We start from the raw sequence: 25,220 nt of genomic DNA on the forward strand, positions 1-25,220 counted from the left end.
GCGCACCACTGGGGCGCGCCCATTGGCTGCGGCCCCCGCCGCGCGGCCTGGCCCCGCCCCCTCCCCGCCGGGGGGCTCCGCCACTTCCGGCCGCCCTTTGACCTCCGCCCCGCGCGCCACTTCCGCCCGGCGCCGCGTGCGCCTCCCGCTGCCGGGAACCACCGTCCTCATCCCGGGAATCATCCTCATCCCGATCCCGGGAACCGTCCCCATCCCGCTCCCGGGACCGTCCCTATCCCGCGGTTCCCCCGGCAGCGGCCCCGGGCAGGTAAGACGCCAGCCCTGCCCGCTCCAGCGGAGCCGGCTCGGTTGCCGGCCGTGGGAAGTGCCCGTGTTCCTCAGCCAGCCCTGAGGTGAAGCCTTGATGGGCTTTCGCTTTTTCATGTGCTTTCCATTTAAAGAAGTTTTGTATGTCTAACAGGTTGCCTCAAGATTGACAACATAAGGTTTCAGCGCTATTTTTTGTAGAAGTACTGTTGGGTAATTATAAACGATGGTTTTAGTAGTAGCAATACTGATATAGTACTGGCAACTACTTTATTTATTATTATTTATTAGTAGTGGTAACAAGTGAATTGTGGCAAGGTGTTGTTTATTGATTGAAATAGTAAGGTTAAACACCTATTTTATGTACGTATACTTATGGCTTAGACAAAGAGGTAGCAAGTTATATGAATTGTAAGTAATCATAAGTTGCATTCAAAAACTAAAGGTGCAGGCCAAGCTTATGTCCTGATTTGCTCACAGCTTTCTCCTTGATGACTGAAGCTGGTAAATTCAGCCACTGAATATAATAAAGGCTGGTTTAGGAAGCAGAAGATAAAGCAGTTTTATGAATATGTGTGTGGTGTATCTAAGTGCTTTAAAAATGAATACTTTAATACTTCAGTGGAACCCTGCAGTAGTAAAAAGTGTTATGGATGTGCATATTGAGATGGACCATTGCAACACTTTATTGTAGGCAAATGTTAAATCCATTGGGATGTGAATTTCTGTTTTGTCACTGACTAACCAGAGCAGCCATCCAAAGTCTTTCTTATTTTGGAGGTAAATCACTCTTTTGCCACCTCAGTATTTGTGAGGAACAAGCACAATAACTGTTTCATTTCTGCTTTGTCATTTGCCCCAGAGCAGTGCAAGCATGGCATCCATGGAAGAAAACTTTCCTCGAGGGGGCATTCAGAAGAAACCTGCAGAAGGAAAAACACCCAAGCCAAAGTCGGAGCGGGACAATTTGTTTGATGTATGTCGTTTTCATATTCTTGATTAACTTCTCAGAGCTCTTCCACTGTCAGAATTCGACTGCAACCCTCTCTACCTATTACTTCTACAGTAAGCTACAGAAGGGACTCCCAAAAATAGATGTCTTCTGACATCTACCATCCTCCTGATCTCTGAAAAATCTCTGATATCTATTACATCTTGAATATGATGACTGAGAAAGTTCGGTCAAAATTATTGGTCAGGGTGTAGCTTTTAAACTTTCCACAAGCATCTTATCCCAAGGTGCTGCATGGTGAGCCCAGGGTTGCTGGATACAGGCTAGGTTGGTCTTTCTGTTAGTAGAGTGTGGTGCAGATCTCTTGCATCACTCTTTTCCATTCCCAAGATTCAGCTGTATAAATCAGCCTCAGCCCAAAGGAGATACTTTTGGAGACTTGCAGTTAGCAAAATGGTTCTCTTTTTTTGTCCAAACCAGTATTTTATTTATGGCAGCAGAGTTCTGCCATAGTGCAAAGTTTGTTTCTCTATCCACCTTTATTTTTTAACCTTCTGTGCTTGTAATCTGCTTTAGGTTCAACATGAAGAAAAATCCCAAAAAAGAAAAAGGAGCCAGAATGATCAAGAAAAGCAGAAAAGGTTCAAGGCTGACAAAACAACTCCTGTTAAAGAAAATGTTATGAATATTGGACCGCTCACAATTGAGGTTGGTGCATTATTATTTGATTTTGTTTGCCTTTCTTTTCTGGGCTACATAAAAATGGCATGTTTTTCCTCCCTAAACCTGCCAAATATATCCATGAACCAGTACAAAACTTAACTGCTTATCCCCCCGTTATCACTGATTTGCCAAGATATCCATAGTGTGCTGTTTTTCCTGCTTTCCCAGGCGCTCAGTGAGGGGATGCTGCTCCTGGGCTGTATAAAGGAGGTCAGTGCCTACGAGCTCGCCGTCAGTTTGCCCAACGGCCTCTCTGGGTTTGTGCCGGCCACGCAGATCAGCGATGCCTACAGCCAACTGCTGAATGAGCAGGTGGCCCAGGGACAACTCCTGGAGGTGAGACCTGGCACTGGGGCTGTGATTTGTGCTTGGAGCTAGAGAGTGTTGTTAGTATCTCAGAACCAGCCCTGAGGTCTTGCTTAGGAGCTTGACATTGACAAACCTTGGTTTGGAACTGGATTTTCCAAGAAAACTTTGCAATTTCCTGATAACAGCTGACTGCTAGAAAGAAATAAAATGAAATAATCAGTCACCCTGCCTCTATGGTGTCAGTGGTGCCTAAGTTTCCCCAAGGTGTTGCAGAATGTGGGATTAGCACTACCCCTTTGCTGGTGGTGCTTTTCCCTCCTGAAGGGGGAGGCTAAGTTAGGGTCACTGTTGGCTCTGTAGATGTTTCACTGTTTCCTCAGCTGCAGTCTCCTGACTCCAGTTCACACCGTGTTTTTTTAAGCAAAGCCTCTCAGTCTTGCTGACATGACATAGTGTCATCCCCACCTCTCTATTGAGATCCTGGTGTTTGTGGTATTTCCTGCCTGTTACTGTAGTCTTGGCAGAGAAACAGGACTTTCCTGTGGGATTTTGTTTTCAAAATCTGCTTCAGTAACAAATTCTAGCTTTATATTATTTAATATTGTAAAAATTGTTTGTTTCTCTGTTGGTCATGTTGCTGGGCAGGAGTTGAATTCGCTCCCAGACATATTTTCTCCAGGGACACTGGTCAGGTGCATTGTGACCAGCATTGAGAAACGTGACGATGGAAGTCGCAGTGTCAAGTTATCGATTGACCCCAAGAAGGTCAACAAGGGCCTGAGCTCCACAGCACTTGCAGCAGGCATGGTAAGTTTTCTGGGTCTGTCACATCCTCTCATTTCAGGCTCTTTCAGTTTGTCCTTACAGGGGATCAGAGCAGAATGTGGAGCTGCTCTCACCATGGAAGAGACCTGTGTGGAGGGGGTGGATTTAGTTCTTGTCTCCAGGTTGTCATTCATGAAATGAATTCACTTTATTCTGTTTCATTTTGGCCAAGTTATTTAATGATTTCTTTCTGAGTAGGTTTCTTTGTTAATTTTTACAGAGAATAATATATAACATGGCTTGCAGATGTGCTTGGTTGTTTATGTTTTGTGTTTTCAGCTGTATGATTGTATGCACCTGCTATTTTTTAGCATCACAATTCTTTTCCTACTAGTTTGTGAGCTTCTTATGTGCATAGATGGATAAAGGTAGAGTTCAGACTTCACTGTTAGCTGAGCTGTGTAATAAAAAATAATGCAGTATTCTTTCTACTGCTCAGAAAAGCTCAGTTCTCTGTCCATACAAAACAAGAGAGTACTTTGATGGGGAATCTCTTACCATATGTTCATTCTTTGAAGGCCCAGCTGTTTCATTACATTACTGAGCTGCAATGCTTTCTTCCCAACAGTTACTCTCTGGCTCTGTGTTGAGTGTGGAAGACCATGGCTACCTCATAGATATTGGTGTCACTGGAACTCATGCTTTCTTGCCTCATCAGAAAGCCAAAAATTACATCAAAGCAGTCAAAAAAGGTAAGAAGTAGTGCAGGAGGATCTGATGGGTTAAAATGGAGGTGGAGAATGACAGGGATTAGAGTTTATTATATCTGTGGTGTTAGTGCACCTTGGTGGGATTGGGTCAACATGGAGTCTTTGCAGGTTGCTGCAAACAGCAGTTTTGTGGCTGGTTGGCTACAAGCCTTTGTGTTTCAGCCCATGATCTGACAGACTGTGTTCTAAGTCCTGCTGGCAGTAAACTTCACTTAGAATGAGAGGGAACTCTGTAAAAGCTTTGGAAAGGGTGGGAGGAAATACTGAGTGTTCTTGGTAGAGGTTTTATGCTGTGACTTGTCTTTGTAGGGCCTGATTTGAAGATAGGCCAGAACCTGAACTGCCTCATAGTGGAAGTGAAGAATGAGGGCAGGGTGGTCTGTCTGTCCATTGATCGATCGGAGGTGGCCGCGTCCGTTGCCACAGAGCGACAGAACTGGACACTCTCTAATTTATTGCCAGGGCTGGTGGTGAAAGCTCGAGTTCAGAAGGTGAGCTCTGGTTTGGGTTTCTTTTGTTGAGTTGGTTTCTTTTGAGCGTTGTTGAAGGCTGGAGACAGTTGAAGCAGAGATGAGAGCTTATGCCCTGGAAAATTTCTGGTCGGTCTCAAGTACTTCACAGTAAAAAATGTAATCTGCTAGACACTCCCCTCCACTGCATTCACCTGAGGTCTGATCTCAGTTCTGGTTGTGATGCCCTGAGTATAAAGGCTTCAGACTGAAGCTGGTGGTAGAGTTTGAAGCAGAACAGGATTCATTTTGTGCTTTCTAGCCTTTACTGCTAAAGTATTCAACAGGATAGCAATAGTCTTCAGATTACACACGACATTATCAAAAAACTAAAGGATTGTTTTTTCAACAGAATGTGCAAAGCAGAATTATTAGTTTTTCTATCTCTTCTGATGTGCTTGTTGATTAACACTGACAGTGCCATTTTTTGAAATGTGTGAATTGCTCTCTGTGCTGCATGAAAACTGAGTGTGGAATTTTTTTTTTTGCATATTTTTGTTCTCCTTAGCTGGACCCACTTGGCATGAAAGTGACATTTCTGTCTTACTTCACTGGCATTGTGGATTTCATGCACATGGACCCAGAGAAATCCACCACCTATTCTCCAGATCAAGTGGTAAGGAGGGTGGAGGATGCCTGGAGTTGTTATGCTGCTTACAACATTTCTTATCTTCTCCAACATTCTGAAACTTTGAAATCTTAAGACTGGTAGCTTCTTTCATATCTTTTACTTGAATTACTATTGTGGATGCTTTAAAGCTGTAAAGAGCAAAGCCATTCCTGGAAGACTTGTTTGGGAAGCCTGGAGATTTGCAAGGGATAGAAACATGACTTATGTTGGTCATGTTTCCCTCCCTGCATTGATACCAGCCTAGCCCATAAACAACAGACAAAAGCAAAAATCCCTCCTTGGTGAAGCTGTTAGAAGGAAGGAATGTCTTAGCAGCAATTCTGGAAAATGCTTGTCCATGGGCAGAGAGTTCAGGTACCAAGCAGAATGTCTACGAGCTTGAGTGAGGTGCCTTTGTCCTCTTGTTTAATAAGCACACTGTGCAGAGAGTTCAGGTCCCAAATAGAATGTCTATGAGCATGAGCGAGGTGCCTTTGTCCTCTTGTTTACCGAGCACGCTGTGTTGCAGGTGAAGGCCTGTGTGCTGTGTGTACACCCCACGTCAAGGGCGGTGCGGCTGACGTTGCGCCCGCCCTTCCTGCACGCCGGGGGAGCCCCACGGCAGCTCCCCGGCCAGCGCATGGGGGCCGTGCTGGAGGAGGCCACGGTGAAAGCCTTCTACAAGCAGTTTGGGGCTATCTTTGAGCTTGATGATGGCACTCTTGCATTTGCACGGGTAAGTGCCAGGCTGGAGGGGCAAGTCCTCCATATCTGTCTTAGCCTGGTGGGAAAAGGGGGTTAGGAGAGGGTTTTATTTTTTGCCTTTATACTATTTGTGAGACAATACAATAAAATTAAGACAGCATGAGAGATGTTTGTCAAATGATACACCCCCTTGTTTGAATTGAAATGTAGGAGCGTTGTTGTGGGAGAGCTGGTGAAATCTTGCACAAAGAAAATGTTAGAATAACGGATTTGTCAGATGCTACCTTTTCAACCTAAAGGCCACATCAGTGTTTCCACTTTCCAAACACTCACTTGTAATTCTTTTTTTTCTAGTTGAAACATCTTTCAAAAACCAGAAAATCCTTTAAACCTGGGGCATTTAAGGAAGGTTGCAAACATAAATGTCGGATCATTGACTACAGCCTGATGGATGAGATGTGTATTGTATCTCTGAAGCAGTGAGTATGATACACTCTTCCAGAAAACTGGTTGAAGAATTAGAAAGGTGTTTGAGAGTGGGAAATATTACACTGCTTTGCTGGGCTGGAACTTGCCATTTGGGGTTTTTGACTTGTATCTGTGTTCAGGCATCAGGTTGTCTGAGCATCCTTCACATATTCCCCATACTCTGTGGAATTGGGACACTATCAATATTGTTGGTGAACTGAGGTACAAGGAGGCTAAATTAGTTCTGCTATGATTGTGTCAGAAGACCATGGCTCAGCAGGAAATCTAGCCTTGATCTTGCAGGTCATTTGTGTTATAAAGTCCCTCTTAGTACTTCCAACTTTGTGGCTTTAAGCAAAGCAGATAATGGGTCCTCCTTTCATGAGGCCATAACTGCGTGACTGTCACCAGGAATGGAGCCTGGTGAACCTCCCTGAGCTTTATGTCCTGAGAGCTGTTTTGGGAGATTGGTCAGTTGGAGTAATACACAACTCTGGAGTTGTAGAACACTGGGGAGTCTGTGGAATAATGAATATTTGGGACAAGTCAGAGATGGGACTGTCTTGTCTTATCCTGGATTTCCTTCAAGATGACTGACTGATGTTCTCTTTGTGTCTCTTCTCTAGTCAGATTATTGAAGCACAGTTTCTGCAATACCAGGATATCAACTCAGGTGACGTGGTGCAGGTGAGCTTCTGAAGGACCTGAGCATATTATATTTAAAACAGTGATCTTGCTGATGTGCACTCCTGTCTAATATGTGTGTCCAACTTCTGACCCAGACTAGTGAGATCAAAATGAGAAAAACCTTGTCTTGCAGGACTTGATTAATGGAATGCAATAGTCTTCACATTTTGTTCATGTTTTTATTCATGATGTGGTGAAGGCAATCAAATTTTACCTATGGTCAGTCATTTATTTGTAGCCATGAATACATTTTTAAAAAGACTTAAATGAAAGAAACTAAAACTTGCCTTGCGGTCAAAGTAAAAGTTCATGTATGAACAATCACAATGAGCTGATGGGCAGAGATCATTATGATTGTTATGTCTGAGTCAGGGCTGTATTTGATATGTCTCTGGAAACAATTCTAGTTTCCTGGCATTGATAGGGATTTTGCAGAAGTAATCTATTCTTAAAGAGAAGAGGCTGTACAACAACTGTATGAAGTATATAAAAGTTAACGGGTCACATTAGTTGGGTGGAGTGTAGTTTGGTCTGAGATTACTTGTTTTTTGAATGTGATTAGATTTGGTGATTGTAGGTGTTGTAGTGTCTTGGCTGTTTCCTACCTGACCACAGTCTGCTCTTCATGCTGAATTTACCAATTCTTTCCCCTATTTTGGGTCCTAGGGCAAAGTGGTCTCTCTAAAACCCATTGGGATGCAGGTGAAAGTGGCTCATGGGATTAGAGGACTTGTGCCATCTCTCCATCTCTCTGATGTGATCCTGAAGCAGCCTGAGAAGAAGTACAACATAGGAGATGAAGTCAAGTGTCGGGTGAGAGCTGCAAGACAGGGTCTTCAGCTGCTTTGCACTCTTCCCTTCTGAGTATTTAGCAGCTGGATTGATCAGGCAAGGGCAGACATGCCTTTTGAACCGCTATACTTCATTCTTGTAGGTGCTAGAGTGCAATCCTGGAGGAAAGAAACTGATCCTTACTCTAAAGAAAAGTCTCATCCAATCAAAGCTTCCAGTCCTCTCAAATTATGAAGATGCAAAACCAGGCCTGATCACACATGGTTTTGTAGTGTGTGCAAGGGAGTTTGGCTGCATTGTGAAGTTCTACAATGATGTCAAAGGCCTGGTACCCAAGAATGAGCTGGGCTCAGAACCCATATCGTGTCCAGATAAAGTCTTTTATGAAGGCCAGGTAATTAATGTACCTCTATTGTGCCATATGTTTAAATGAGAAATCTGCAGTTTCAATGTAGATTTTCCTGAGGAGCCAGCTACACTAGGAGATGTCTATGTCCTTTCACTTTATTACTTAGTTGTGCTCCATTTAAACAGGATAGGCTGTAAAAAGAGCAGCTGTTATTTGGGTATGTTTGACTTGCTTTTGTTTCTAGGCCCTCTCTGCTCTGCAGGAGAGCACAGTCACATAGTGTGACTTGGCTCTCAGTAGAAGTCTGGAGTTCAAGGAAGTTTAACTTCCTAAGGAAGTTAAAACTCTTACCTACAGAATCATAAAGATGATGTTTTCTGCCTCAGTGTTACTCTGGTTATCCTGTTGGTTTCAAATTACAGGCACTTTAGGAACTGTGTTATTCATAGTTTTGGTTTTTGTTGTGGGCAAAGTTACAGAGATCTCAACCGTCTTCCTTATTTTTTCTGATGCTTTTCTATGTCTTTAATCCTGTTGTTAGCTGGTTTAGGAGAGAGGTAAATTTCTAGTCAAGATTTCTGACTGCACATCTGGAAATCTGGATTTTATTTTCAACTCTGCTACAGAACTGCCGTATACTTTCACAAGCTCATTTAATGATTATGTACTTCTGTTTTCCCTCTGTGTGATCAGAGCATTTGTCTGTGGTTGAACCTGTTAAGTTCTAGCCACTGGTCTACTATCCTCAGGTGTGAGAGAAAAGTGTGCTGTGTATGTATGTTCCTGTCTTGTTTTGTAGGTGATAGTAAACTGAGGAGGATGGTCTGCTGAACTTAACTTGTGTTTTATAATTTTTTTCCTGCAGGTTCTTAAAGTAATGGTCTTAAAATGTGAGCCTCAGCAGGAAAGACTCTTATTGTCCTTCAGATTATCAAGCAATCCTGGCCCTGAGGACAAATGGAAACGTACTCCTAAGGAGAAACAGGAAGTGAAATACCAAATAGGAGAGGTATTGAATTCAATGGCTTATTCCTTTTTAGCCTTTTCCTACTAATTTTCCATATGATTTGGTATCACTTTGAACAACTTTGCTTGAGAAAGCTGATGGTGATCAGGAACTAGCATTGAATGTACATTTCTTACTGTGTGGTTGACCTCCTGGATCAAAAACCATGTCTCAGTTTTCAGAGATCAGAATAAAGGAGTCCCAGGAGAGTCCTTCTGGAGGTATCAATTAGTGCTCCTACTCCTAGGTGGAATTTTCTGTTTTTATTTTCTGGATGCTGCTGATTTTCTTGCTCCAAAAACAGCTGCTTTTGCTCCCTAGGAAAAAAAAAAAGCTTTGGAGAAATTTTTTAAAAAATGTTTCCCTGTTTTTGCAATAAACAGTTTCCAACTCCCTGCAGATATTGCTAATGCAGGGACAGGACAATTCTAATCTTGATAAAATTGTTTCTTTTGATCTTCAAATGAAAAGTCACAACTAAGAGAATGTTTCCAGCTCTTTATTTCTCTGGGAGCCGAGAATTAGTATTTATTTTACCTGCAGCATTGGCATGCTTTTTAGCTCAGCCCTGTTGATGTGAGAGCTTTTCATGTATAGCTGGGAGGAAACGTCAGATCCTCTGCAGTACGTCACATCCCCTGTTCATCAAAAGAGATAACTTCCAAAACACTTGGAGTTTTATATCACTGTACTTGTTCTCTTTTCAGATAGTTGATGTGAAAATATTGAAGAAGAAAGATAATGGGTTAGAAGTTTCCATCTTAGAAGATGAAGACAATGTGGTAGCCTGGATCCCCACGCTGCACCTCTCTGACTTTGTTGCTACCTCCAAGCTCCTGTGGCATTGTCTTCAAGAGGGAGATGTCCTGCCCAGAGTTATGTATCTAAGTGACAAGGGAGAGCACATTGTATCCTTTGCTGCCTCAACCAGGCAAACAAAGTGTGAGGAAGGAGGTGTCTCTCAGGATTCCAGAGTACCTGCAACAAACATAAGATTATTGTAGTTAGTGTGAAGTGGAAGTGCCTGTCATGCTAATGATGCTTGAAAGTTGCATTATAACTTGTGCTAGAAGTGAGGCTCAGCTGGGGCTACAGTATCTTCAGAACTAGGTTGTGGATTGACTTGTTTTCCCAGCCAGCTTCTGGGCTGTTAAACTTGTCAGAACCTTAGGAAAAAGTTGGCTGTTTTTATATCAAAAATCCAAACTGAATTGTTAAGAAGTTGATATTTCTGCTACTGTGGAGCATGTATCTTTAATGCTGAGCAGTTGAAGAGACATGAGTTGCTAAATTTTTGTGTAGGAAGATCAAGACAGAAATTGGAATTACAGCATTTAGAGCTCTGACTTGCAGCAAGTGCTTTAGCCCAATGGTTAGCAGCACTGAGAGATTTGCTTGGCATCATGCTGCTTTCATTCATCTTTTCCCATTTTTCTTAACTGGCTGTTCAGACCTTGAGTAGAAAATCTGCAGTGATTTCTGCTGTACAGGAGGAGCAAGTTGTGAGAAGCTTCTCTGAAATCCAGCCTGGCATGCTATTGACTGGTTATGTGAGGAATGTGATGCCCTTTGGAGTGTTTGTGGAGTTCCCTTTTGGTGTGACGGGACTGGCACCTAAAGTGGTAAGCAATGCCTCCACTTTGGTAGGCAGCATGTGTGTGATCATGTGCTAAAACATAGTTTTAGCAAAGGTACAGTAGCAAGAAGGGAGAAACTGGGCTGCAGGTCCTGCATTTGCACACCTTCCTGCTGCAGGGTAAAAGGGTTTAAATTTGCCTTTTAAATCACTTTGATTTAAAATGGAATGAAAGACTTCATTCATGTGAGCTTAAGCTTCAACAAGGATTTCATGTGACCTCAGTAATTCATTTTAATTGATGGGTTTTTCTTAGTCTATGTTAATTTCTCTTATGCATTTACATGAAGTGATAACTCAAACCCTTCTGAGTAGCTCTGTGGGTGGTTGATAAGTACCAGCTGTGCTCAGTAACCTTGTCCTCTGTTTCCTTTGCACAGAGCATGAGTGACAAGTTTGTGACAGACACCAAGGACCACTTTGTGGTGGGACAGACTGTGATTGCAAAGGTGATGAGCATTGATGAGGAGAAGCAGCGTGTGCTCCTCAATCTGAAGGTCTCTGAGTGCAGCTCAGGAGATTCTGCTGCAGAAAGCTTTGCCCTCCTGAATCAGTATTTCAAGGAGCTGAAAGAAATCAAGAACTTGTTGAGAAGAGGTAAAAGATTGTAAATGTTCTGCTGAAGGGTATCATGTAAAAAAAAAAACCAAAACGATGCTCTAGAGGAACAAGAAAAGAAAAACATTTAAGTGAAAGAAAGTTCAGTTCAAGTGAAGACTTGACTTTCCAAAGTAGCTTATTAGAAAAAGGATGCAGTGTGCAATGTCTGCCATTGACAAGAGGCTTTTTGTAAGCACAGCTGGAACAAGCCAAAGAAACAGCTCTTCTCATTGAAGTCTGCTAAGCCTTTTGCATTAGTTTTGGGTCAAGTGCTTGTGATAACCCAAACACAGTACTCACATGAGGATGGGTTTGTTCAGATAGATTTACCTACATGCATTACAGATCCTCCAGCAGGGGTTTTCTTACATGCTGTTTTTCCAATGTTTTTGTCAAATTCTGAGTTCATCTTTTTAGATTCTTCCTATACCCAATACTTTTTAATGTTTGTTTCCTGTAATTGTGAAGTGACAGGTCTGTTTTGTGCTTCTAGTGTTAATCTATTTTGCTTTAACTTTTTTCCATATGCAGTGCTGGGCACCAGTGTTTGTATAAGATTGGAAAATATTCTCTCTAAAATTATTAGGTTCTTAATGTCACAAAAGGGTTTCTACTTTGATTAACTGTTAGAATATACTTTGTATTTCTGCAGATTCAGGCGCCTAGGCTTTATTTTCCCTTATGGAGGCAGATGAACTCTTCATGTACTGCTGAGTAAATGTGAAGGCTTGTCTTCGTTTTGAAAAGAAACAATATAAATAAAACTGTTTTCCTGCTTTTTCTTCCCTTTATTTAGGAGAGTCCAGCATTTGTGAGTTGGTGCCTGGGAAGAGGCTGCATCTGGTCGTGCAGGATGTGAGGGAGGATGGCTCAGCACTGTTCAGTAGCAGCTCTGTCATGGGCTGGACTGTAACTGCCACCCGCTACCATTTGGGAGGTGAGGGTCTTTGCTTGTGTTGGTTTTCAGTCTTGTACTTTGAAACCTCTCCCAAAATGGATTCTGCTGATGAGGAACTAATAGGGAGAAATCTGATCAGAGAAGGGATGGCTTTGAAGGGTAGTTAAGTTGTTTTGCTGGCCTATTTGTGTGATTCAGAAAATATGATATAAACCTCCCTATGCCTCTGTTAATCCTGTCTCATTATCTAGTTTGTGCTCAGAGATCCTTATTTGAACCATACTGTATATAGACAAGTATGAATACAAGCTCCAGCTTTCTTAATTTTTTTTTTCTTCCTTTAGAAAGAGCGTACTTCAAGGAATATGTATCTGAAATTGCTGTCAATTTTTCTTGAAAAATCAATGACTTCAAAACAGGACCGTAATTTTCCAATTCAAAAATTAAAGAAAGGCGTCATATCGTGCAAAACTAAACATATACTTGCTGAAGTAATGAATAAACCAGTGAAAGCAAGATACGCCTTTCAGTTCAGCAGAAGTAATAACCCCAGGACTTCTGTGTCAGAAGAGTTTATTTTTTTTCCCTTAGCAACAGATAGACTGATGACAGCTTTGTGCAAATGTTAGGAAAATCTTTTTCAAAACTTATATTATCTTGGCCTTGTTTTAGTCAGCCTTGTCTTCATTATTTAAAAGTTGTATCTTCATAAAATCAACTTAGTTTTCCAAGAAAGATCAGACTTTTTCCAAATACAAAGCTCTTTTTTTTTTTTTGTTGTTGTTGCCAGTAATGTTGGAAGAATCTGTTCTTAAATAGACTTATTATACGTTTGGAACTAATTTGGTTCAGATACAATAGTAATTAAGCAGTATTTGGAATTAAACCTTTTGTGTTTGTCATGTACCACTATCACAGTTGCTCAGAATTCTTCATTGTCATCAGGACATAAACTCCTTATGCTCATTTGTAGACAAAAATATTGCTCCTGGTGAGAAAAGGAAAGCATTTGTTCTTCATGTGGATGCCCTCACATCTGAGGTGTATGTTTCTCTTCGGGAAGAGCTGTTAAAGCAAAGACCCAAGCGAGTGAGTATGTGTTCAGTTTTTGGGTTTGTGTCTTTCTGCTTGTCTGGCAAACTGTAGGTGATTACTAAATTTCAAGGGGGGCTGTTTCCTCTTTTAGAACTGTGGGAGGTAGAGTGGAGGGAATCAAAATCTCAGCAGGAGAGGTCACTCTATCTGTCCGTTTCTGTCTAGCGGCTCCGGGAGAACTCGCAGCACTCTGTGGTGGTGCAGCACGTCACGGAGCACTTTGCCATCGTGTCTCTGCTGGAAACAGGCCAGCTGGCAGCTGTGCCCATCGCCTGCCACTTCAACGACACTTTCCGCTTCGACTCGGAAAAACTGAGGGTGGGGCAAACAATCTCTGCCACCTTAAAAGCAGTGAAGGAGAACGACCACGGAGTCTTGTTGGCAGTACAAGGCACAGCCAAGAAGAATGTTTTTGTAAGGGTGCGGAACGAGTCGGAGACAGCTTTAGAGGAGATGTTTCCTGCTGTGAAACACTCGCTGTCCCTGGGGGATGTTGTCACTGGTACCGTTAAATCCGTCAAACCCACCCATGTCACTGTTGCTATTGATGACAAGCTGACAGGCTCAATCCATGCATCCCGGATTCTGGATGAAGTGCCCATAGGCTCTTTTCCAACTTCTACTCTGAAAGCTGGACAGAAAGTGACTGCTCGAGTCATTGGAGGCAGAGATGTGAATACTCACAGGTACACGTGAATACTCACAAGGAGAACATGTTCATGGTATTGTTTCCGGAGGAATGCAAAGGATGAAACAGTTTGTGTTTCAGTTCAGGTCACTAGGTCCTTTGTCAACAGATGCTGTTACAGCTGCCTTTGCTGGAGTAGTTCAGGCCTGGGGAAATCTGCTATTATATTCCATCTCAGATCCAGCTTTCAGTAAATTAGCTTTCTACATGTGTCGCTGTATTTGTCTTGAGTATAGATTGTAAGAAAAAAAGATATCTAAACTATTAAGATCCAGTGGAAGCCCAAAATACTGGCCCCAGGGACTAAATTTGTTGGGGTATTTTGGTTACTTAAATTGCTACTGAAATAGTAATAGGAAGAACTAGAACTGGAACTGGAAGGCTCTGGTTGTTTTAGAGAGTTTGCACCGGGGTTTTTTTGCCAGTGCAGAGGCATTAAATGTGGGTGACTGGGGCCTGAGGAGATGATGAAAAACTTTGATCCTTTTCCTCTTCTTTAGGTACCTGCCAATCACCCATCCACACTTCACACAATCCATTCCAGAGCTCAGCATTCGACCAAGGTAAGTGTTGGCCTCTGTGCTGTCTGCACGTGCTTTACAGACCTTGCATCCTTGTGTGTCCCATCCCTTGTACCTCTCATTCATGAAGGGGCTGGCCATGAGCAAGGACCTCCACATGTATGCAGTGAGGCAAGTTACTCTCTCTTTCACACTAACTTGGGTCCTGTAGCTGTGTTAAATATCACAGTGTTCTTCTAGCACATGATTTCCTTTGAATGTCTTTTTGGCTTCAGGTTCTGCCAATCTGGACTCTGTCATGTCTATTCCCATCAGAAAGATTTCCTCTCATGATCAGGGAAGAATTAATTCCTGGCAGAAAAAATCCAGTTGAGGAGGGGTGAAAGACATTGTCACAGTAGTACTAGCAACCCACATTCCCCTGGGTTGCTAACTTCCATCTTCATCATTAGGACCAAAGTTGTTTTACTGATGTTCTCTTTCTTCTTTTGCAAACAGTGAAAAAGAAGGGGAATTCACAGCAATGCTGAACCTTAAAGAAGAAGGTTCCCTTAAGAAACTTGGACTCTACAATGTTGGGGAGACAGTCACCTGTTTTGTAAAGAAGGTGAAGTCAGAGTCTTCTTAGAAAGTGTGCTGGGGGAGGCAGCAAGTGGGTGTGACCTCAGGGCACCTTAGCTCAGACCTAAATACTGAAGACTCTGGTCTTCATTAACTGTCAGGACAGCCCATGGCAACTGCAGTGTCTTACCAGAAAAGTAGAGGAAGGAAACAAAAATTTTCAGTACTCAATGGAGGAGTTAGGCTGACCTGTCCTCTTTGACTTGCCTGTTTGCCAGCAGGCTCTGGTAATGCCACCAGCACAAAGTACACTTGCTGCTGATCCCCTGTGTGCACTTGCCTGTGAACCACAGCAGTGTTATGTTTGTAAGAACAGAATCCAAAACACCATTTTTGCTTAGTGCAGAAGCCAAGGCTGGACTAGTTCTTTTTTAGCCTTAAAAATTTGTGAAAAAATTTTGCCAGGCAAGATTTCTTTTTTCCTCCAAGGTGTCATGCTGTCTTCTCTGGTTATTTGGTGTTTTTGTAGTATAACACGTTCAAAAATTGGCTGGAGGTAGAAGTTGCCCCTGACATTCGAGGAAGAGTGCCTCACCTGCTGCTGTCTCTGAACACCAAGGTAAGCCTGTTACTGGTGAATTACACAGACTTCTTTCTTCCATATGGTTGACCACACATAATGACTCCAGACACTTCTGACATCCATGTGAACTCATAACCCAGTGCTCTGCCCTTTAGGCATTACTGGCCCTTGCTAACAAGCAAGTACTGTGCCTGTAGCTGGTTTGGCTCAGGATAGCAAAGCCATTGAAGCAGTGCTGAGCTATCAATCATCAAAGATGCACATCAAAGATGCACATCAAAGATGTTTATAGAAAGTGTAAAGATTCATAGGGGAAACACTAGTCAGAGTTGTGAAAAGCTCCTTTTATGGAAATAAGTATAAATGTGTCTTTTATTTCAGGTCTTAAAACATCCAGAAAAGAGCTTTAAAAATGGCCAAGCAATATCAGCCACAGTGACTGGAACAGATACCACCGAAACAAACCTCTGCTTGTCACTCACAGGTATTGTGGAGCCTTAACAGCAGGACCCCACCACATGTGATGCTTTACTCAGAGTTGGGCCTGCACTGACCCCTCAGGTGACACTCAGGTTACACTCCAGAGCCAAGCTGTACCTCCCTGTAGAACAGAACTAACCCCTGGGACTCTGACTTAGATGTAGCAAGATCTAAGACAAGTGAGGTCATACCTCTAGAATAAAGAATCAATTTTCTTGCGTCTCAGACTGAAGCCCTTGTCTGAGCCCTTCTGAACATATTCCCTTCTAATCTCAGACATGAGGCGGTAGGTACATTTATCCAATCTGTCAGTTATTCTGGATCTCGGAATTGTGCAACTAAGGGGCTTTGTCTGGCCTACCAAGGCAAATAATGGCTGTTAACAGAGATTGCACAGACTGCACCTTACCAGAAGTTTGTGGGTTTGATGTGTGACTAGGCAACTAAAATCATCTACACTAACTTACTACCTATTTTGAAGTATTATGAAGCCCTTTTCTTCCTTCACCTTTTCCAGGAATTCAGTCACTGGAGCAGGACACCATTTCTGTAGGCATGGTAACAAACGTGACTCCACACATTGGTTTGACCATTGCACTGCCAGGTGGGAAGGCTGGCAAAGTCAGCATCTTTCACCTAAGTGATACTTACACAGAGGATCCTCTGGGGAACTTCAAGGTTGGCAAGATTGTCAGGTCAGTAGTTGTCTTCTTTGTTCCTTCAAGCTGCAAGGCTTAGAAATATTTTCCTTCAGTGACAGGTTTTTCACTGCCTCGAGGTAGTGCCAGACTATAAGGTCAGTCTGTGGCTAAGAATTGATGCTGACTTCCCTTATATATGTTTGGGTGACAGTTCGTATTTTCCATTTCTGAAGAAGCCCATTTTCAGCTGCCTTCACGGACTGTCTTTTTGAGAGTAGTTACTTTGTTAGCTAAGGTGCTGATGGGGCTAATGGTAACCAGGTATCTCAGCTCTGCAGTGGTTCTGTGGGCTGTTTGGCGATTGAGTTGTTTTTACATTTGTAATGCACAAGCAATTGCATTTCCCTGCTTCACATACTTGTTGGGAATGTTGGAAGAGTGCAACAGGCCAAGTGATTTCAGGTGTAACAGTCTTTAACTCTTTTTTATTGGCAGTAGAGACTGAGTAATTCAAGTAGACATGTTTCAAAAGTTGTTTATCTAGTTTTATGAACTATTATGCTGATTTGTATTAGACAGAATGTGCTCCAAGGAACAGAGTGCTTTGTTTCTTTTTCTGCTGGTGTAAATATTTATTTTCTTGCTGTGGCACTTTTTTTATTATGTAAAAAAGCTTTCTGTTTTCTCCCCATCCTCTGTCATGCAGGTGTTACATCCTCTCCAATGAGAATGGTAAAATCCAGTTATCCCTCCGGCAATCCCGGTATGTATCACCCCTCTGTTGATCTCTTACTAGTATCTTGAAATACAGTTGTTGTTTGTTTGGGAAGATCAGTGAGAAGTGTTAAAAGAACAAACATGTTATGTTTCAATGTTCAGCTGCATTTTAACAGTTTTGATTAGATAATAGATTTAGGCCTAAATGTTTCTTGAAGCTGAGCCTCTTGCTTTGTCTTCCTTTTGTCTCTTGCTTTGTCTTCCTAATTTCAGCCAGCATTTTACTCTCCTCATTTTCTTAGTGTCAGAGAAAGCCAGGCTGATGTGTTTGGCTTTGTTTGCAATAGCATGTGTATTCCCTAATGCCAGGTAGAGCTTGGCAGAGATGCAGGTAGTCCATTAGTACATTTCAATAAACTGAAGGGTGTCTTTGATCCAATATGTTTTCCAGAGTGTACTAGCTGTTGTTAATACTGGTCTATTTTCTGCTATCCAGAGCAGAATGTTAATTATTCAGACAAGTGTTTCAACTTCTAACCTCTCTTTCCTTTTAGGCTAAATCCAAAGATAAACAGCAAAGTGGAGGATATTGAAATAACAAGTATTAAGGATGTTAAAAAAGGCCAGCTTGTGAGAGGCTATGTCAAATCAATCACTCCGTCAGGTGTATTCTTTGGGTGAGTAGCCTAGGAAAATTATTCTGGCAAGTGATGTGTCTTGGAGAACTTATTTTGAGTGTATGATTGCGGAATCTTGTTTGGGGATGGTCTCTGGCAAAATGTGAGGTCGCAAAATGAACTTACTCGTGGGAATCAAGATGTCATGGAGACTGTCTTGAGCCTGTGAAATTAAAGTAGGGAAAGTTAGTGAGACAATAAATAGAACTGGTGGTGCCACAAATGCACCTTATTTTTTTTCCTCCTACTGTAGAATACTTACTTTGGATTTTCTTCCTCTTCTCAGATTGTCCACTTCTCTCCTGGGCCGAATCCTGTTCCAGAATGTTTCCCCATACTTTGTACATAAACATTCCTTATATGAAAAGTACCTTCCTGAAGGAAAACTGCTCACTGCTAAAGTGCTTCGGTAGGTCCAATGTTCTTTAAAAAAGATTATGAATTAGAAGAGAGGAGAGAATGGAAAGTGGGAAGATGAAAGGGAGGTTTGAAGGAAGTTCAGAACTCTGCAGTCATTGTAAATGCTCTGATTTTTTTTCTTGTTCTTCTGTCCTGCTACTCCTGGCAATGCACCACAGGGTAAATAGAAAAGAAAACCATATTGAGCTGTCTCTCCTGCCTGACGACACTGGGATGCCAAGCGTCTTGCCTGAATCCCTTGGCCTACCACAATATGGAGCAGAGGAAGAGAAAAGAGAGGCAGATGATGAGAAAAAAAAAGAAGAGCCTAAGCCAAAGACAAAAAGGAGAAGAGAAAACTATGAAAGTGGTCAGGTATGGGTGTGATTGCACAGTATATGCTAAAGGACTTCGTTGGTTCAAATACTGAAGTGACTGGGAAGATCCCTATCTCATCACAGAAGGATGAGACTGAGAAATTGTACAGGCTAGGAAAAAAAAAAGATTAAATTGCATTGGAGATTACAAAGATCAAAACTATTGGTTTTGGGTGGGAGCTGAGATAACAGCCCAGCTGTATTTCCTGTCCCTTTGGTCTTTGCACCTATGTAGGTGAGTGTAGGTTTATTCTCCACTGTCTCTGTTAGCTAAGAGAGTCGTGGGGGATGCTGTGCCAAGGCATTGCCCTCTCTCTGCTGGCAGGCTCTTTACTTTGTGATCAGAATTGCCTTTACAATTGTCACAGTTGTTGTCCTTCACTGTCAACTCATTTCCACTTGTTGCAGGAGGTAAAGCCAAAGAAGAGGAAGATCTGCCCAGCAGATGAAAATGACAGTGGAATCGAGGTGTATTACCGTGAGGAGGAAGAGGATGACCAGGAGGAAGAGGCAGCTAAAAAGAAATCTAAGGTGAAAAGTTTGGAGGAGAACCTGAGCCTGAAATGGCCTTCTAGCCCTATTGATATGTGTCAGTTTGACTTTAAGACAATAAGCATTACTGCTACAGATAGAAGTGACACAGGCTGATGTTTGTGTCATCTGAAAATGGCTTGAGGTGGATGGAATTTAAATTCCAGTAAAACTGGTCACAGAGTTAATGTTTTTTTGATGGGCTGTTTCCAAGTACAAGAAGTCAATAGTATGGAACAGAGAGATGCCACAAGCAAAAAGCAGTTGTCTGATCCCAGTTAAAAAACTTAAAACCCAGGGCATTTTCTATTTTCCTCCGAACAGGTAAGGAAGCCTGGTGAAGCTCCCAGGCTGCAAGTTTCCATGGGCTTCACCTGGGATGAAGACAATGCAATGGATATACCTGTGCTGGATCAGAAGGAAGAGAGCTCAGAGAGTGAGGAGGAGGAGGACAAGCAGTCCAAGGTACTGTGTAATTGTGTTGTCTGCACAGGAGACTCCACACAGTGGCTGTAATGTGATGTTTTGGTGTTTGCATGTCTGTCTGCCCTGTAGCAAAGCCTTTTAACCCAAGGGACAATCTTTACAGCTGACATAGAACTTGTTCAGCTGTTTTGAACACTGACTTTAGTAGCAAATAACTCTGAAACAGAGGAGAAAAGGCCCAATTTTAGCATGGCTGCATGGAACACAGGTTTTCTCATGTTGACATGCTAAAAAAATAAGTATTTACAGTCAAACAAATGTTTTCATGAACAGAAATCTTTTTTATTTAATGTCAGCTCTGTTTTTTACTTTCTTGAGTGATGTAAATTTACAGAAAAACCTGGAGATGAAAAACCTTTCAAGTTATTCCTCTTATTTAGCAAAACACTAAAAAGCACCAAAAAAATCTTCTTTCATGCTATAACCTTTAGAAGGGTTTTCCAGTGAGAGCAATTCAGCAAAATCAGAAACAAGCTCATGAATTCCTTTCATGTTTGCTCTTAAGGATTTCCCCTGTCCCTTAAAACTCACCTCTGTAAAGGCAATGTATGGCTGATGCTTTATTGCCCAGGCTAACAAGGCAGAGAACTATGGCACTGTGGGTTCCAAATTCAGACTTGAGTCACCCTAGTGATCCAGCAACATGCCTCAGTTGTGGATGGAGAGAAATTGTGTTGGATTTTTACAGAGTGAAGGAGGGTGATGGTGAATACTGGCCTGGAGGGTAAAGGTGGAAGAATGAGAGGGAAGGGTAAAGTGTGGATCCTGCAGTTGGGGTGCCAGACTAGCAAAATATTTGGTCCCTCAATGTATTTCATTAAAAAAAAAAGGGATTTCATGTACTGCTTGTCATCTTTGAGGTGTGAACTGTGTAAGAAGGGATGGGGGGTGTATATAATTTTTATACTCTTTTAAAGAGTTGGCCTCATCTCTTCCTGTGGAAACTGCTTAGCCTTGGACATACTGAGGTCTGGCTGTACTTTAGCTGGACCTGCCTATTCCCCCATGAACTGCTCACCCTTCCTCAGTCCTCCTGTTTTGCTCTTTCAGCTAAAGAAACGAACCAAGAAGGAGAAGGAGCTGGAGAAGCAGAAGAAGGAGAAGGAGCTTTGCAAAGTAGAGGCAGCTCTAATGGACCCGAGCCGGCAGCCGCAGTCGGCCGATGACTTTGACCGCCTGGTGCTGGGCAGTCCCAACAGCTCCATTCTCTGGCTGCAGTACATGGCTTTCCACCTCCAGGCTACAGAGATTGAGAAGGCCAGAGCTGTGGCAGAGAGAGCACTTAAAACAATCAGTTTCAGGTAATAATGGAACTCTGCTTTTCTTTGCCCCAAAGAATAAACCATGATGGGGTAGTTATGGTGGAAGAACACAGGTTACTACCAGTGTGAATCTGTGTGTTTTAGTGAGCTCAGAAGGATTAAATGGTAGCAACTATCAGCTGGCCCTTTGAAGGTCTGGCCTGAGTCACCACCACTGGCCTACAGCTGACCTGCTGCAGATCCTGAGCTCAGGGGCTCCTGAAGGTGTCACTGAATGCACAGACATTTTTCTGGGGCAGTCAGAAGCATTTGGAAGAGCATAATGCTGTCAGTGATGTCCTGGAATCAAAACATGTAACAAATGCTGAAACTCCTGTTGCTTTTGCCATAAGGCTGTACCTTAAATCATCTCTCCTGCATGGTTAAATATATTGTGCTTTCTTGACTCAACCTTCTGGTTTTTAATTACAAACAACAATTATAAAAACTGTAGTATAAATCAACTGCTGTGCTCTATTTCAAAAACAATGTTTCAGGGAGCAGTATGTCCTTTTTCTTGTCCTGGAAGCGTGCTACAAGTCAGTGGGTCTGTGTAGGGTAGTTTGCAAAAACCTGGTGAAGACTGGCAAAAGGCTGAATATTCTTGTTCTCATCCGCTTTAAGGGAAGAACAGGAGAAGCTGAATGTCTGGGTAGCTCTGCTGAACTTGGAGAACATGTATGGTACTGAAGAGACACTGATGAAGGTCTTTGAGAGAGCAGTTCAATACAATGAACCTCTGAAAGTCTTCCAGCATCTGTGTGACATCTATGCCAGTTCTGAGAAGTACAAGGTAAGACAGTGCAAGCAGATCCCTGGCATGTATCCCACTCAGGCATGCCAGTAAACTGCAAATGCTGGCTTTATAAGCACCTTGCTGTCACATGTTGGGCCTGTCTTGTTCTTAACTGGAATTAATGGTTATGGATTGACAGTGGGCAAGGATGCCTTGATGCTTGCTTTTATGTCATAAGTGTTGAGAGATACCCAGCCTAAGAGTCTTAAAGCTACAAGGCTTTGTTATGAATGTGTGATCTAACCCAGCTCTGTCCTTCCAGCAAGCAGAAGACTTGTACCACACAATGCTGAAGCGTTTCCGTCAGGACAAATCCGTGTGGCTGAAATATGCCTCTTTCCTCCTGAAGCAAGGCCAGGTTGAGGCTACACACAGGCTTCTGGAGCGTGCTCTCAAGGCTCTGCCCACCAAAGAACGTAAGCTCTCTCTGCCCCAGCCTTGTTGTGGATGTTAATGCAGACAGTGGATGTGCTGCTCTCCGATATCTCTGCCTATTACAGCATTTGTAATAAGTGAAAAGTGTAGCCAGCTGACCCTCAGGGGAGGGGAACTTTGAAGCTGGATGAGACTGCTAAATGAACCTCTGCTAAAGGCACCAAATCGAATTTGCTGTGATGCACAAAAGCAAAGCTCCCAAGCAAAGGCAGCTTTGAGTTTTACAGCCCTCTAGAAAAGTTCACTTGGTCTAAGCCCAGGTTTCTGGGGCTGCCCATTGGTGCTGCATGATACATTCTGAATATAAAAATAAACCTCTTTCTCCTGCAGAGAGCTGAAACGGGAAGTGAACTCTGACCCTTCTGTCTCTCACTTTGATCCCACCTTGGTCCAGAACCTCTTTACAGCAGAGCCTTTTGTCTCTGGGTAGAGATGGTGCTGTCACTGTGCCTGCCTCTGTTCTGTGTAATTCTCACTCGTGTTTGATCATGTGGAAGAGAGTTGCTGTGATACCCTAACATGTCATTACTTTTTCCAGATGTGGATGTCATTTCAAGGTTTGCACAGCTGGAGTTCCATTCTGGGGACACAGAACATGCCAAGGCCCTCTTTGAGAGCACTCTCAGCAGCTATCCCAAGCGGACAGACATTTGGTCCATCTACATGGACATCATGATCAAGCATGGCAGCCAGAAGGAAGTACGGTGAGTTGTGGTGCAGCAGGCTGGGAAGGGCCAGAGCACACCTTAAAAAGCAGAGGTATCCTGCAGTGTGAGGTTGTAAAGGGCTTCCCACAGCACAGCAAAAGGGACTTTCCCTCCCCCCCAAAAAATGGGGTGTGTGGAGGTGCTTATTCTTGCTGGGACTGAAGAGACCTGAAAGAGTTCCATAAGGCAGAGGGGGACAGATTTGTAAGTTGTGGCCTGCAAGACAGAAACTAGAGGCCTTGGACTGAGGTCCACCTGTGCCTCTGCAGGGATTGCCTTGTATCTGAAGGGTGAGATCAATCTTGAATAATCAATTTTTGTATCTTTTAATGCAAAAGTGGAAAAACGTATTTTTTCCACTTTTTTTTCCTGAGACATGACAAAAGGAAGTAATTTTCCACATTCACTTAATGAATGCAGGGTCCAATGCAGTGTCTGGATCTTGAAGTTGACCAACAGCCTTAGTGTTCTGCAAGCAAGCAGAAGGCTTCTAGTTAGAGATTTTGGCTGATTGTCAGGAATCTCTTTTCTTCAAGCACCAGCACTTCACAGCAATTTCCTCTGAATGTTTTCCCCTGACTTTCTGCTCTTTGTTAAAATACAGGGTACAGGGCTTGTATTGAGTGCTGTCACAAACAGTGATTTGAATCACTTTGGTTTCTTGCAGAGACATCTTTGAGAGGGTCATACACCTGAGCTTGGCACCAAAGAAGATGAAGTTCTTCTTCAAACGCTACCTGGATTATGAAAATAAATTTGGTACAGCAGAAAGTGTCCTGGCTGTTAAAAGAGCAGCACTTGAGTATGTGGAGACCAAGAGTTCCCTTGCTGACACCTAAGTGTGGTGCAAGTGAAAGCAGAGAGACTTGGCTTTCCATGCAGTGTGGGAACTGAGAAGTGTGGAGTTCTGCCCTGACTGTCCATGGACAGTGAGTTTCTGGAGAGTGTTGGTCTGTGACCAAACCAGCTTGGAAAGAGCAAACAATCAAATGAAAAGATTTGATAAATATTTGCAGCTTTGTCCAGATGTTACAAATAATCCTGCTCTGTTGATGACATGTTTTTAAATATAGACTGTTTTATAATCAAAAGAAACATCAGCCATACCTGTTTTACTTTCCTGGGGAAATGTTGCAGTTATGACACACTGCTTTTAAGTACAGCAATGTCTTATAAATTGATTTTTCTCACTGTTAAGATGGCAGAGAAGATTCTTGTCTTTTGGATGAATTAACACTTCAAAACATTCATCTCAGGTGCCTTTGTGCTCTAGAAATTGGCAGAGCAACACTGGATTGTGGCATAGTTAAAGCTGAAAGGAACCTCTTGATGATAATCTTCAAGCTCCTGCTCAAGGCAGGGGTCAGCAAGACTAGGTTGTTCAGGTGCACTCCCAGTTTGGTTTTGATTCCCCCAACAATGGAGGCTTTACAGCCTCTCTAGGCAACCATCTGTTGTAACAAGCTGCTAGGGATTAATGACAGAAAAAGTTGTGATTTTCAGTAGTCATTGTTTCTTGAGAAAAATCACTGAAGTTAAAGAAAAAAGTGGGTTTTCTGTGCTGAAAAAAATTACTCCAATGGAACCTTCTGCTTGGAAAAAGCCAGGTACTTTGGGTACTTAAAAAAGCTGTCACTGATGTCAGTGCCTTATGGTCCATATCCTTACAATTCTGTATTCCTCTCACTTTCCACTCAGATGTGGATATGACCAGCCACATTTTACACAGGAAGAACTCAAGACAAGGGGAAAAAAATAGGATATTCAAAAAGATGTGATTATCCAGTGTAGACCCTAGTGAGTAGATGCCCAGCTTTGAAATACCAAACTTGAGGAGTCTTACTCATTGTAGGTGCTCTCAACTCAAAACCCGAGCTTTGGGGGACCCATCTCTTCTGCCTCTGTGAATGCCCAGTGTTGGCAAGGCTGGATGATTCAGCATTTATTTCATTCCCAAGTCATTTGGGATCCAGAAACAAGTCAATTCACTTCTTGCCCCCAGGGAGAGCAGGGTGCTTACTCAGATTTTGCTTAATGGTCTTGTAGTGGAGGAGGCTGATTGCAACATCCAGTAGCAACTGCTGCTAGTTTTTTTTAAAGAACACAACTTCAATGATGGCGGCTCTTTCTTTTGGTTTAATTAGTGGCATAATAAAACATGTAAATAAGCAATAGAAAC

At 42.6% G+C, this 25,220-nt stretch overlaps 1 protein-coding gene across 2 annotated transcripts; it reads left to right on the plus strand.

Moving 5' to 3' along the window:
• The first annotated feature begins 10 nt into the window (after positions 1-10).
• On the plus strand, positions 11-24,238 carry PDCD11 (programmed cell death 11). Of its 2 annotated transcripts, none has more exons than XM_083866127.1 (36): positions 11-268; positions 1,130-1,243; positions 1,796-1,927; positions 2,111-2,278; positions 2,897-3,058; positions 3,645-3,768; positions 4,096-4,277; positions 4,804-4,911; positions 5,435-5,641; positions 5,965-6,089; positions 6,705-6,765; positions 7,432-7,578; positions 7,700-7,951; positions 8,772-8,915; positions 9,620-9,820; positions 10,364-10,534; positions 10,929-11,145; positions 11,945-12,085; positions 13,020-13,135; positions 13,307-13,827; positions 14,330-14,392; positions 14,849-14,957; positions 15,441-15,530; positions 15,876-15,978; positions 16,492-16,669; positions 17,322-17,378; positions 17,887-18,009; positions 18,296-18,418; positions 18,588-18,783; positions 19,194-19,316; positions 19,641-19,781; positions 20,853-21,103; positions 21,728-21,896; positions 22,162-22,315; positions 22,873-23,038; positions 23,709-24,238. In XM_083866127.1, exons 2-36 carry the CDS (start codon positions 1,142-1,144, stop codon positions 23,878-23,880), a joined length of 5,499 nt encoding a protein of 1,832 aa, XP_083722253.1. In that variant the 5' UTR covers positions 11-268; positions 1,130-1,141; the 3' UTR covers positions 23,881-24,238. The 2 variants fall into 2 exon arrangements, with proteins under 2 accessions (XP_083722253.1, XP_083722254.1); XM_083866128.1 differs by having other exon boundaries at positions 1,135-1,243.
• The last annotated feature ends 982 nt before the right edge of the window (positions 24,239-25,220 follow it).

The sequence above is a fragment of the Zosterops lateralis genome (genome assembly GCF_965231275.1).
Source record: "Zosterops lateralis genome assembly, chromosome: 8".
NCBI lineage: Eukaryota > Metazoa > Chordata > Aves > Passeriformes > Zosteropidae > Zosterops > Zosterops lateralis.

Coding starts and splice junctions, on each gene's coding strand:
- PDCD11 (XM_083866127.1), top strand. CDS start 1,142: ATGGCATCCATGGAAGAAAACTTTCCTCGAGGGGGCATTCAGAAGAAA. Junction 6,090..6,704: donor TGTATTGTATCTCTGAAGCA/GTGAGTATGATA, acceptor TCTCTTCTCTAG/TCAGATTATTGAAGCACAGT. Junction 18,419..18,587: donor CTCACTGCTAAAGTGCTTCG/GTAGGTCCAATG, acceptor AATGCACCACAG/GGTAAATAGAAAAGAAAACC.